At 47.1% G+C, this 13296-nt stretch overlaps 4 protein-coding genes across 4 annotated transcripts; 1 reads left to right on the forward strand and 3 right to left on the reverse strand.

The window, feature by feature from the left end:
• Positions 1-5563: 5563 nt before the first annotated feature.
• LOC106404056 lies at positions 5564-6046 on the reverse strand. Its single transcript, XM_013844813.1, has one exon. The coding sequence runs from the start codon at positions 6044-6046 to the stop codon at positions 5564-5566; it is 483 nt and encodes a 160-aa protein (XP_013700267.1).
• A 640-nt stretch (positions 6047-6686) lies between these two features.
• LOC106404057 lies at positions 6687-8027 on the reverse strand. The gene has a single exon (XM_048759717.1). The coding sequence runs from the start codon at positions 8025-8027 to the stop codon at positions 6687-6689; it is 1341 nt and encodes a 446-aa protein (XP_048615674.1).
• A 690-nt stretch (positions 8028-8717) lies between these two features.
• LOC106406477 (non-specific lipid transfer protein GPI-anchored 25-like) lies at positions 8718-9913 on the forward strand. The gene is made up of 3 exons (XM_013847151.3): positions 8718-9321; positions 9396-9452; positions 9525-9913. Exons 1-3 carry the CDS (start codon positions 8958-8960, stop codon positions 9731-9733), a joined length of 630 nt encoding a protein of 209 aa, XP_013702605.1. The 5' UTR covers positions 8718-8957; the 3' UTR covers positions 9734-9913.
• A 33-nt stretch (positions 9914-9946) lies between these two features.
• On the reverse strand, positions 9947-11813 carry LOC106406839 (proteasome subunit beta type-2-A-like). Its single transcript, XM_013847574.3, has 3 exons — positions 11475-11813; positions 11277-11400; positions 9947-10421 (listed from the first exon to the last, which is right to left on the reverse strand). Exons 1-3 carry the CDS (start codon positions 11630-11632, stop codon positions 10089-10091), a joined length of 615 nt encoding a protein of 204 aa, XP_013703028.1. The 5' UTR covers positions 11633-11813; the 3' UTR covers positions 9947-10088.
• Positions 11814-13296: the final 1483 nt, after the last annotated feature.

Below are 13296 nucleotides of genomic sequence, written 5' to 3' on the forward strand. Positions count from 1 at the left end.
AGAACGAATACATAGACGCTGCTTCCTCGAGAGCTCGGGTAACTGCGCTACTCTTCATACTTTATCTCATTATTCGATTCGTCGGGTTTATTCGTCTCACGTGGTCTGTGTTTGTCGTTTTTGCAGAGTGACGGGAGTATGAACTTTCTCATTGAGAAATACGATAGTGCTCTGAAACAGACGATGATCCAGTTGGGATCTTCGGAGAAGCTTGCCCAGACGAGGTTGAAGGTCATCGAGAGAGTAAGGGCGGAGCATAAGAAGGCCAACGAGAAGGCCGCAGAGGAGAAAGAGATTCTTCGAGTAAAGTTCGAAGAACTGGAGGGCAAGCTTAAGTCTTCCAGCGCGGCGAGGAAGGAGCTCGTCCGAGAGAAAAGTCATTTGGAGCAAACGGCTGCGAACCTGGAGAAGGAGAAGACCGAGCTAGTCGAAGAGAGAGATGCCGCGGTAGACAAACTAATCAGAGAGAGGCAACGCTTGAGGGACTCCCGGGTTTGGAGGTTACTCGTGAGAGGGAAAGAGTCGAGGCTGCTATGGCTGAGAAGGCAAGTCGCCGTTTTGATCGCGTGCGCGACCATTTTACTCGTCTGGAGGCTTTTGAGAAGGCGAAGAACCTGTATGGTCAAGCTTCGGGAACAAAGAAGTGCCTCGAGGTTATAAAGGCGAGTGGGACGGAGATCCCCCAAGAAATGATCGATGTCTTCGCTGAGCAGGAGAAACTTTACGAGGCGGAGGTTATGAAACTCCGGGTAGAGCCGCTGTCCGATAGTGACCTTACACTTTCTCCGCTGGTCCTTCCTTCTCGTTTCGCCAAGGAACGGTTCAGAACACCATTCGATCCCTATGGGTCGAACGTAAATTTGATCGGGCCAGAGACGGCTCCTCGGCTCATTACCTCGCTCGAAGTTGTTGAGGAGCCATCAGAGGAGCCACTGGTTGATGTCACGTCTATCCCTACCGAGCCTGTCAAGTCCCCGGTGGGAAGCGGTTTTGACGAGCGCCCAGAGAATGAGAATCTGAAGGGGTTTCCTGGAAAGGACGGCCTCGAGATAGGCGACACTCTGGTTCGAGAGGGAGAGACCGAGAACGTGGGCGTCGAGGATCCTGTGCTCGTCTCGGATTCTTCCTCCGAAGGACGAGAGGATGGAGAGGAGGATAACGATGGAATCGAGGAGGCGTCGCTGCCACGTCCCGCTGAGGAGGAGACGATCTACGAAGCTGGGGATACAGATGTTCCTCCACTTCCCGTAGTAGACTCTCTTGCCTATATTCCTACTCGGGCGGAGGACCCGACTGCTGCCGCTACCAAGAGTCCTGACGATCAAGATTCTGTTCCTTGACGTTTCACTTATGTTCTTATCTTTTGTGGTCTTGATAGACCCTGTTGTTGTACGATTAGACATGCTTTTATTTTATTGGCAAGTCGATGTTTTAAGCGGACTTTAAATTTGTGGGTTGTGTTTCTCATCCGTATTTGCAAACTTTGCTAAAGTAAATGTCAGTATCTTTTGTGGTTCGCGATGTGTTCGCTTAGAAACAATAGATTCCTGACCTTTGGCTTTTGCAAATAGATAAGGAAACGAACCGCTAGGGGATTTATTCAGCTCTTGTCGCGTTTCGATTGAGACGACGTCTAGGCGCATCATTCTATATCGAAAACAAGGGACTGGATCTAAGAGTGGAAGGTTCTTTCGTCTGTTTCCTCAATGACAATCGAGTAATTGGGTAGCTAGTCCATTACGCGTTTAGTCGAGGAAAGGTTAAAGATTCACTCCGTTTAGTCGGTCAATGCTCCTTGGGCATAGGTGACTAGCGACTGTTGGGTCCTCAGGCTAAGTGTCTGATCAGGACATAGCCAGGAAATGGAACGATAGTGTCCGCGTATCTCCTGCTGGAGACACGGGAGCCGTTGGGTTTGATAACAGGCATCCACTCAGTAGAAGTTGAGACAAAGAACAAGATTTTGACTTTGATTTTGTTACAGCTGGACCTGTTTAAGGCTGCCTACGTACCTCGGTTGAGGATCAAGCCATTCGTAGTTCGTTTTTCCCGAGTAAAAGTGGCCGTGAGTGGCGCATTTACTAGGTCGAGTAGAAGTGACCACGGGGTGCATCTACTCGGTTTTTTTTTTTTTTTTTTTTTTTTTTTAGGATACACCTAGGAGTAGAAACGTCTTAGGTGCATCGAGTTCCATGATCTGGGAACTTCTTCGCCACGTGAAGTTTGAAGTCGGTATACTCCGGGTTTGACGACTTTGATGATTTTATAAGGTCCCTCCCACCTGGCGCCGAGTTTACCGGCGTTTAGCTCCTTAGTGTTTTCAAACACCTTGCGCATGACGAGGTCACCGAGTTCCAGAGGTCGGGCACGGACCCTTTTGTTGTAGTAACTCTCGATCTGGTGTTGATAGTTCTGGATGCGCAGCAGAGCTTGATCTCGTCGTTCTTCTATCTCATCAAGGGCGTCGAGTAGCATTTCCTTGTTGAGTTCGACGTATTGAGGCATCTTGGAGCGTCGGAGGCTTGAAACGTTGACTTCAGCGGGAGCCATGGCTTCTACACCGTAGGCGAGGGAGAAAGGTGTCGATTTAGTCGATCCTCGCGGCGTTGTGCGATGGCTCCATAGGACCCCATCGAGCTCGTCGGCCCAGTGACCCTTTTTCAGATCCAGACGCTTTTTAATGCCATCGATGATGAGTTTATTGGAGGATTCTGCCTGGCCATTACCTTGCGGGTAACGAGGAGTGGAGGGGCTTAGTCGAATGTTCCATTTGCCACAGAACTCCTTGAAGTTGCCTGACATGAACTGCGATCCGTTATCGGTAACGATCTCATAAGGTAAACCGTGGCGGAAAATAATATTTTTCCAGACGAAACCGCGGACTTCTTTGTCCGTGACTTGAGCGTATGCTTCAGCTTCGATCCATTTGGTAAAGTAGTCGGTGAGGACGAGGATGAAGCGTCTTTGGCGGGAACAGGGAAGTGGTCCAATGATGTCCATTGCCCATCGCATGAACGGGTATGGAGCGGTGGTTGTTCGCAACATTTCGGTTGGACAATGGATACTAGGTGCGTGCCGTTGGCACTTGTCGCAGCTTCTCGCGTAAGACTCGCAATCTGCGTTCATTGTTGGCCAGAAGAAGCCTAAGCTCCTTACTTTGATTGCTAATGCACGTCCGCCCGAATGATTTCCGCCAGCACCTTCGTGCGTCTCTGCCATAACCCTTGCTGTCTCGTCGCCATGAATGCATTTTAGGAGTACTTTACTCGCGGTCTAGCGGTGTAGTTCATCGTCAAGAACGACGTAATGGGCGCTGCGTGTTTTTAGTCGGCGAGCTTCGCATTTGTCGTTTGGGAGTTCTCCCTTCGAGAGGTAGTCGATAAACTCAGTTTTTCCTATCAGGACCAAATCCGTCGTCATCTGGAGTAGCGGGTTCGATGACCGGGGCAACGGGGGTTTGGTCGGTAGGAATATCGATGCTTGGTTTCTCGATACGATGTATCAGGATGGTTCGTTTAAATTGATCACGAAGCTTGCTGCCAAGGGCCGCGAGGGCGTCGGCGCAGACGTTTTCGCCTCTGGGAACTTTGATGAGTTCGAAGAACTCGTACTCTGCTGTCAGGCTTTGCACTATTTTGAGATAGGCATCCATTCGGTCGTTGCGGGCATCGTAGTCGCCGCTGAACTGGCTGGCGACTAATTGAGAGCCGCAATAGGCGCTTAGTCGTTTAGCTTTTACGGCTTTTGCTAAGCGGAGTCCGGCGATCAGAGATTCGTATTCTGCTTCGTTGTTTGACGCGGGAAAGCCAAAGCTAAAAGACTGCCTGATTAGCTCTCCGGTCGGGGACTGTAGTTGGACTCCGGCTCCTGCTCCCTTGTTGGTCGATGATCCATCGACGTGCAGCGTCCAGTTTGAGCTTGGGAGTATAAGATCTTGTTCCAATTCTGGGGCCAACTCGACCAGGAAGTCCGCGAGGACTTGGGACTTCGCCGCTGTGCGGTTCTTGTAGGTAATATCGAGCTCGCCGAGTTCGATGGCCCACTTCGTGAGTCTGCCAGATCTGTTGGTGTTTTGGAGTATCGTTCGGAGAGGTTGATCAGTCAGTACCTCCACTGAATGTGACTGGAAATACGGTCGAAGCTTTCTTGCTGCCTCGACAACTGCTAAAGCCATCTTTTCCAGAGTCGGGTATCGCGTCTCTGGTCCGGTCATGCGTCTGCTTGTGTAGAAAATGGGCTTTTGTTCGCCGCGGTCTTCCTTTATCAGAACGCTGCTGACAGCAGCTTGTGACACCGCGACATTGAGAGATAGAACATCACCGACGTCCGGCTTAGCGAGTACTGGAGGTGTTGTCAGGTATTGCTTGAGTTGAGTAAATGCATCCTCGCACTTCTCATCCCAAATGAACTTCTTATTTCCTCGCAAGAGATCGTAAAATAGGAGGCACTTGTCGGTGGATCTGGAGATGAAACGATTTAGAGCAGCTATCCGGCCTGTGAGTCGTTGTACTTCTCTACTGTTCCACGGACTTGGGAGGTTCAGGACCGCGGATATTTGCTTCGGGTTCGCCTCGATCCCTCGCTGCGTGACTATGTAGCCGAGGAACTCGCCTGAAGAGACTCCGAATGTGCACTTTGCTGGGTTCAGCTTCATGCCGTATTTGTTGAGAGTTTTGAAGCATTCTTGAAGATGACGGAGGTGATCAATGGAATGGAGCGACTTAACCAACATGTCGTCGATGTACACTTCCATAGTGATACCCAGCGTATCTGCGAACATCTTGTTTACAAGTCGTTGGTAGGTTGCTCCGGCGTTCTTCAAACCGAACGGCATGACCTTATAGCAGTAGGTTCCCTTATCTGTGATGAAGGCTGTCTTCTCGCGATCATCTGGGTCCATCATTATTTGATTGTATCCAGAGAAGGCGTCCATGAAGGTCAGCATCTCGTTTTCGGCCGTAGACTCGACTAAACGGTCAATGTTGGGAAGAGGGTAGCTATCCTTTGGGCAGGCTTTATTCAGGTCGGTGAAGTCGACGCAGACGCGCCACTTGCCATTTTTCTTTTTGACGACTACCGGATTTGCCAACCATTCGAGGTAGCGGACCTCAGCGATCGAACCTGCGCCGAGTAGCTTGTCAACTTCTTCGTTTACGGCCTTCGACCTGTCAGGGCCGAGCTTACGCCGCTTCTGGCGGATAGGTTTGAATGTCGGGTCGACGTTTAGCTCGTGAGTCGTTATAGTCGGGTCAATGCCTTTCATGTCTGCCATAGACCAAGCGAATGTAGACACGTTCTTCCTGAGGAAGTTCAGAATTGACTGCTGCATTTCCTCAGAAAGGTATGCACCAACCCTTACGGTTCGACTTTGATCGGCGTCGTCAATAGGTAACTCGAGAATCTCGCTTTTCTGGGAACGTACCTTTGAGGTTGGGTGAGACACAGAATTAACGGGTAGAGATGACCGTTGGAGTTTGACTGTGGCGACTAGGAGATCCCTAGCGGCCTTTTGATCCCCTCGCAGCGTTTTTATCCTTCCGTCCGTGCCAGGGAACATGACGCACTAGTGGTAGGTGGAAGGAACGGCTTGCATCGAGTGTAGCCAAGGGGTGCCGAGTATAGCGTGATAAGGAGCTTTTGTGCTTACAACGGCAAACTTAACCGTTCGAATAACACCACACGCGCGTACCGGGAGGCGGATCGTTCCCAAGATAGTTTCGGAGGATCCATTGAATCCGGTCAATGTCCTGGAAGACGCTTTTATGTCGTCAAGATCAACTCCCATCTTCTGTAGAGTTCCTCGGAAGATGAGGTCGACGGAACTTCCGGTGTCAATGAGGATCTTGGTGACATCATACTCTCCAATTCCAAGGACGACGAGAAGAGGATCATTATGGGGAACGTGAACTCCTTCAGCGTCGTCCGGTGAGAAGGTTATCGGAAGATGACTTGTCAGTTTAGTCGGCCACTTCTGGGAAGTCGCGACTTGTCGACGATAGTCTTTTACCGAACGGACAGTGTCTCCGCTAGGAGGGGAGCCTCCCATGATGACATTCAATGACTGTCCCGTTTGTACTCGCTTAGAGTCTAGCAAGGTGCGGAGGTCTGTGGATATGTTAGTGTCATGCGCTGGAGGTTGAAAATGACCTTTAGCTTACTCCAACTGTCGTCGTAAGTCTGTTGGTTTTGAACGGTTGAGCTGTATGCGAAGGTCGCAGGCGTCAGCGTTGAGTTTATCTCGGGGGTCTGTAATTGGCCCTTTGTTGTTGTTAGCGTCGCTTGTCGAGATACGACGAGACTTCCGTGTGTCCAGCAACGTCCGGAGGTCTTTGTGCTTGGGACCGCTATCATTTTCGGACTCAAACTTCCGCTTCAGGACGTCTCTCAGATCTCCGAGTACAGGCGCATCGTCGTTATCGTCGTCGGACGACGAAGATTGCCGAGAGAGTATAACCTCGATGCGTCTGCGATTAGCAGGATGCTCTTCGTCGGCGGAGGAGTCTCCCTCACCGTTATCCTTCGGGGTTTCCTCCTCGTCGTTGAGCGTCGTTTTTTCGACCTTTGCCAGTGGCTTTGCGCTGGTCTCTTCTTTCCTTGTTCTTGCTCCAGCTCTTGCCATTCTTTGGTTTAGCTTTCAAGGGTTCGAACTTAAATTCACCGCTCGCAAGTGACGAGAGATAATGAGCTTAGAGTGATTTGCATTCTGTGGTATCATGTCCCTTGAAGTCGTGATATTTGCAATGCTTGGTGAGATCGACGGTCCTGAAAGGCCCCGCTGCTGACCCGGCTTCGGCTGTAGGTTGGGTGGTGCAAACAGTATCGACTGGTTCGTCGGGCGAATTTTTCTCCCTTACCCACTTGTTCCATCCCTCGCCGCGGACTACGAGAGTTGAAACCGGCACGTTGTTCTCGTTGACGACATACATGTATCCGTCTTTGCGGCCCTTTTTGTCGGTTGGAGCATGCTGGCGCGGTTCTTGTCGCGTGTTGGCGTTTTTAGCCGCTGGCGCTTTGGGTGCGTTCATCTTGCTGAGAATGGCGTTAGTATCTTCTTCCATTCGGATGAAGTTGTCAGATCGCGCGATAGCGTCCTGGAGCGACGTAGTTGGGTTTTGGTATAAATCCTCTCGGAATTTAGAACGAACCCACAATGTGTTCCGCAAGGCGTCAACGGCGATACCGTCTGGAATGTCAATCCTTGAGACTACGGTTTTGAACTTCTCCATGTAGTCGCGAAGACTCTGGTCTTTGGTTTGGTTGAGGTTCCACAAGCTAGAGGCAGTAGCGCTGCGCTTGGTGAACATAATGTAAGTCTTGAGAAAAGCTGCCGACAAGTCGCGGAAACTTTCGATGGAGTTTTCTTCTAACTGGGAAAACCAGGTTAGCGCTTGCTCGTGGAGAGTTTCGACGAACAGTTGGCAGTAGCCTGCGTCCCTTTCTTCTTCTGGGAGTCGAGCCCGTGCCATCGCAATGTTGAAAGCTGTCATGTGCTCCACCGGGTCTCCGCCGGGTTTGTACTCGGGTAGGCGCAGTTTTTCTATTTTTCTGAGTTGGACACTGGTCAGAGCACTAGTAAACGGAGTGCGTGAGGTTGCGGCGAGGACGCTCTCGATTTGCGGGGCCGCGCTGGTTACTTGATGGATCTTCTCGCTCATTTGTTGGAAACTGAGTTTGAGCTCGGCGAGCTCGCGTATGGTTGCCATATCAGAACCTACCGGTGGGTGGTCGGCGAGAAGGGTTTCGTTAGGCTCGGAGTCGTCTGAAAGATGTTCGCCTCCGGTCGCTGTCGGGTTGGTGTTAAAGAGGCGACGGCGTATCTGCTGGGGACGGCTTGTTTGGCCGTCGGGAGCTGTGAGGGCCGCGACCAGAGCAGCTAACTGGTCGTTGTTCGTCTTTTGGACTTCGTCTTGATGAGCAAGTCGAGCCATGATAGAGCTCATGAAATCTGTGGTGATGGGCGGCGCGGCTTCGGGCGTTGGGGTTGGTTCGCCGCCTGGAGCGCCGAGGGTGGAGTTGTTTTGAACCATGTAGATCTAGAACGTTACTTTAGTCGACCCCACGGTGGGTACCAATTGTTTGTGCAGGATTCGGTTTGATGAACGTAGGAATGTGGTGACTAAAGACGTTTTTATTAGAATCAAACAAGAGGTTACAAGATTGACGGGAAATAAGAAGACAAGATCAAAGGTTTAAGCAACAGGATCAAAGAGATGATTAGGAAACCCTAGATCTAGCCGCTTCTGTGTGTGTTGTCCAAAAATCCCCTCTTTTCGTTGTCTCCTCATCCCTTCTTATAGTGTCCTCGTCCGTGATGCCCTAATCGTGTCGTCCTTTGGGCCCTGTCGTTAAAGGCCGAGTATGCGGGCCTTGGTACTGTTCTCTATAAGCCGAGCGTATTTAGTCGGCTTAGCTGATCGGCTAAAAGTACTCTGCGGTCGAGCCGACATCTTTAGCCGCTTAAACCGACTAAACTGGTCAAGTTTGCCGGGCTAGGGCCTGTTATTCGATGGGCCTTGTGGAGGGATGTAATCCATCTCCTACAATACCATTATGCAAATAATAAGCGGTCGACCGTAATGACAAAATAACTTTTTTTGACACACTAGGTGTAACTGAACAGAGAGTGTGACGCTAGATATAATTTCTGAAAGAAAAAAAGTCAATTATTTTAACAATCAGTGTACATATCCATATAGCATTTGCTTTTTCACATTAAATCATACACGAGTGACGAGTCTACCTTGCTTGGTTTCTCTATTGATACACAAATGTTAAAACCTGAAGCCAACGCAACTTCAAAAAGTCAGGAACACGTGGACGTATAGCAATGGCTGATCATTGCCAACTCACCGCTTATCAAGACCTCCTCAAGGTTGTTATTTCCCGCCACCATCGTTAACGCTAGTCTCAGTCGTCACTTTCGGGTTGTAACTGAAATCACGAAGAAGCTCCCTCCAATGGCCGCCACAAGCAACACCGTCGTGTTCATCGTCATACTTGCGATCACCTTCTCTTCCTCCTCCGAGACGCAGGCACCTTCTCCACCGGCTCTCACCTGTACGGAGGAGCTAGTTATGTTCTCTCCATGCCTTCCGTACGTCTCCGCTCCACCAAACAACATGTCAGACAGGCCGGATCCTCTTTGCTGCTCGGCTTTCTCCACATCCGCCCATTCCGGCGCCGGAAACTGTCTCTGTTATCTTCTCCGGCAACCTATGATCCTTGGGTTCCCGTTGGATAGATCACGACTGCTTTCTCTTTCCCAGATCTGTAGCGATCTTAGTTCCGACGAATCTTTCGAGTCTATCTGCTCGGCATCAGGTTGATTCCGATTCCTCTTCGAATCTAATTGAATCAATTGTCCAATCTTGGGTTTGTAATTATGCGTGATGCAGAGTCGCCGGAGCTTCCGCCGCTTCAGAGCATTCAGTTCACAGCTCCTTTTGTTTACGGTATGAGTGAATCGATTTCGGTAATAGTTTACTTGAATTCAGAGACGAGACGAGTTTCATTGATATCTGCAGGTGATACAGCTTCCGCATCTCCTCCATCGTTGGCCATTTCACGGGAAGCCGCCGGAATTTCACCAACCTCCGTTCAACCCTCACCAGTAACAGATAGCTTATCATCAACACCAGAATCCATCATAAACGGCTCCCCAAAGATCAGAAGCTTCTGGCTTCTCTCGACCATCATCATGACGCTGCCCACCTCTATCTTCACTCGCATCTGAAGCATTCCTCTTTCTTTCCTTTACAATCTGAAGTTCATTGTACACTGTTCTCCAGTTGGTGGGTGTCTCTTTAAACCCCATACTTGATCTGCTCCATATCTTTCCTTTTGGCTTTGTGAATCGAACAGAGATGATATAGACTTTTAGACATACCATTGTTCTCTCAGTAGTGTCATTGTACATTGTTTCCTTTTAGCTTCGTCAATCGTGATATAGTGGAACAAGAACATGTTTAGGTTGTTCTCTCATAAGAAAGTCATTTCAAAGTTTAACACATGTAATATAAGCTCTTCTAAAGTTGAAAATAAAATAAAAAAGCTAATGCCAGCTTAGTAGAAAACACAACATAACAGACTTAGACAGAAGCAGTGGTGACATCTTGAACAGACTGACGCCAAGCGTGAGTACGAGCTCCATCCTTGTCCACGATCTTGATCACAAAGTTTGGTGGTGCAATCACCAGCCTTGACCTGATCTCAACTATGCATTTGTCCACCAGTTCAATGGCTTCTTCAACGGACATGTCGCTGCGGAAGTGCCTGTCCATCGTGGAGAGAGAGAAGTATGAGCCGTAACCGAATGCTCCCTTGTCAACCTTGTGAAGAGTTGCAATGTAGTCAATGTAGTATAGAGATGCGCCTGCTTCTTTGTCGTAGCCAGCCATCAGGATGTTCACAGAGTAGGGATTCTGGATTCAAACAGAACAAACGGCAATGGCGAATCTCAACACGATTGATACATGCAAATATATCACAAACAACCAAAAGAAAGCAGGGAATACATCAGATTAATTGTTATAAACTAATGGACTTTTGATCATTGGAAGGTTCAGCAGTCTAAAGCAAATCCCACATGCAATAAATACTAGATTCTACCCAAAATCGGCCAGAAAGATCACAAATTAGTATGCATGATGAGTATCAGATACACAACTTACTACTCTTGGAACCATTTTCAAGGGTGCACACAACTTCCTAGTCTTTCAAAGCCATTACAATTACTTGATATAAGGAGACTTCTAGTTTTGATTAGAGTATCATCTTTTTCTGCCATAAGGACATATCACGGTTCAAAAGTCTGTTACTTGAATCAACCTGAAGAGTAGTAACACTTGCGTGACATCCAAACACAGAACATTGAGTTTTCAAAACTGCAACAAAGTTTTGAAAGAAAGCCAAGTTTGATTTGCAAAAATTATTTCATCATATCAAAAGAAAATATTAATAATGCCTACATACATAATGAAAAGTTTTGTTTGGAAACATAGGTTTCTTTAACACATATTTTCCAGGTAACTTAATTCAATAACTTAACACTCGTGTCTCAAAATCTCAGAATGGAAGCAAAAACCAAGAACCCAAGAGCATGTCAAAAAAGCATTAACTATTATTAAGAAAGATCCAATCCATAACAAGTTCAACTAAGTAGAGTATCAAAAGAGGAAAAGACAATATCTTTCTATCACCTTCAAACACCATCTAACGCAAAGCATCTAGTAACCCTAATTCCCCTAGCTCAAAATCAAAATAAGAAAAGAGGTGACCTTTCTCAAAGCAGTGGCGAGCTCACCACGAGTGAAGTTGGCAGCAGCAGCGGTAGTCAAGGGGATCCCGTTTCTGAACTGATACAGTGACACATTCTTCTGTACATACTCAGTAAATTGAACCCTATACAAATTCCCACAACACGATCATCCATTGATTCAGAGAGAGAGAGAGAGAGGCGAGGGAGGAGGTTTTACCGGTCACCAGGCTCGCCGCTTGCGGCAATGAGCTTGTGTGAGTCAAGCAGCATGATCTTGTCCTCGTTGTTCTTGTGGACAAGGATACTGTGAACCGCCGATGTATCCGCCGCCACGATTGCGAATCCATTACCGACAAGACCGAACACGCACTCCATCTTCAGATCTGTTTTTCGCGAGACAAAAGTTGTTTTTGAGTTACTTCGATCTTTTCCGATTTGTTCCTTTCCTCCTGGTCGATGGAGATATAAGAGCTTGGATCAAAGCGACTTGAGGAACAAGACGGGTGCTCGGGTAATTCTACAACATAGCCAGGGGTAATTTCGAGATATATGGTTGCAAATAAGTAAAAGACCTAAAGACCATCTCCATCTATTAGGCCATGATTATCGGGGGTCCTTGCAAATATATGAGTATTAAGGATCCAAGAGCAAGGACTCCCAATAATCATGCCTTTAGAACCCATCAGAGGTCTTAATGATTAAATTAAGAATATATAATATGATTTGGTAAGTTTAGTAGTTTAGTTAGTGAAAATAATTTTTTTTCCTCCAATAGGAACTTTATGGAGTTCTTAAATTACTTTTTTTAAGTAGAATGATTAAAAATAAAAGCATGCATAAAAATTTTAATAAAAATTACATAAAATCATATTAAAAATACAAATATAAATCGTAAACGAGAAAAAGCCGATTAGTTGAAATCTTGATTTGTTCCAAATTTTTACCAGATGTTCTCAACCAAATCAACTTTCAATTGTTGATGTTTTTTTGTTATCACGTATTTGATTCCGAATGCTCATCATATTCATCACATTCCCAAGATTTGAAGGCATATCTGTTGAAAACGCGAAATCCACTTGTGAACTTTGGTTTGATTCCGGTTGTGCGAAAACTGATACATCAAACTGAGTGTACCCATTTCGTTCGTCTTCTACTATCATATTATGCAGAATGATACATGCTCTCATTATCTTTCCAATTTTTATTTTATCCCACAAAAGAGTTCGATTTTTGACTATGGCAAATCGAGCTTGCAAGACCCCAAAAGCACGCTCGACATCTTTACGTACAACTTCTTGTTGTTTAGCGAATAAGGATGCTTTCGTACCTTGTGGAAGTGGAATAGATTGGACTAAAGTAGCCCATTTTGGATAAATACCATCTGTGAGATAGTAAGCCAAATGGTACTCGTGTCCGTTGACAATGTAATTAACCTTTGGAGCTCGACCTTGTAATATATCATCAAAAACTGGTGATCGATCAAGAACATTGATATCGTTTAATGTACCTGGAAGTCCGAAAAACGCGTGTCATATCCAGAGATATGCTGAAGCTACAGCCTCTAAAACAATTGTTGGCTTTCCTGATCCACGTGTATATTGACCTTTCCATGCGGTCGGACAATTCTTCTACTCCCAATGCATACAATCAATGCTTCCTATCATCCCGGGAAATCCGCGTATCTCTCCAATATCGAGTAGTCGTTGAAGATCTTCAGGCTTGGGTCTTCTTAGATACTCATCTCCAAATAAATTTATGATTCCTTGAACAAAATGTTCCAAGCATAAAAGCGCCGTGGTCTCACCAAGTCTGAGGTATTCGTCGACCGCATCAGTTGGGCAACCATATGTAATCATACGAATTGCTGCTGTTGCCTTTTGTAACGGAGAGTGATCGAACCATCCAGTAGCATCTCTTCTTTGTTGAAAGTATGGGATTTCAGCGGAGAGTCGATCAACAATACACATGAACAATGACTTGTTCATTCGAAACCGGCGTCGAAACATGTGAGAAGGATATGTTGCATCTTCGCTAAAATA

Source organism: Brassica napus, chromosome C6 (assembly GCF_020379485.1).
Source record: "Brassica napus cultivar Da-Ae chromosome C6, Da-Ae, whole genome shotgun sequence".
In the NCBI taxonomy this organism is placed as follows: domain Eukaryota; kingdom Viridiplantae; phylum Streptophyta; class Magnoliopsida; order Brassicales; family Brassicaceae; genus Brassica; species Brassica napus.

Bases quoted from the DNA above. Each gene is read 5' to 3' on its own strand.
- LOC106406477 (XM_013847151.3), top strand. From the start codon at position 8,958: ATGGCCGCCACAAGCAACACCGTCGTGTTCATCGTCATACTTGCGATC. The intron at 9,322-9,395 runs GTTGATTCCGAT...TGCGTGATGCAG, and splicing joins GTCTATCTGCTCGGCATCAG to AGTCGCCGGAGCTTCCGCCG. The intron at 9,453-9,524 runs GTATGAGTGAAT...TGATATCTGCAG, and splicing joins CACAGCTCCTTTTGTTTACG to GTGATACAGCTTCCGCATCT.
- LOC106404057 (XM_048759717.1), bottom strand. From the start codon at position 8,027: ATGGTTCAAAACAACTCCACCCTCGGCGCTCCAGGCGGCGAACCAACC.
- LOC106404056 (XM_013844813.1), bottom strand. From the start codon at position 6,046: ATGGGAGGCTCCCCTCCTAGCGGAGACACTGTCCGTTCGGTAAAAGAC.
- LOC106406839 (XM_013847574.3), bottom strand. From the start codon at position 11,632: ATGGAGTGCGTGTTCGGTCTTGTCGGTAATGGATTCGCAATCGTGGCG. The intron at 11,401-11,474 runs GTAAAACCTCCT...GAATTTGTATAG, and splicing joins AGCGGCGAGCCTGGTGACCG to GGTTCAATTTACTGAGTATG. The intron at 10,422-11,276 runs GTCACCTCTTTT...GTTTGAATCCAG, and splicing joins TCGCCACTGCTTTGAGAAAG to AATCCCTACTCTGTGAACAT.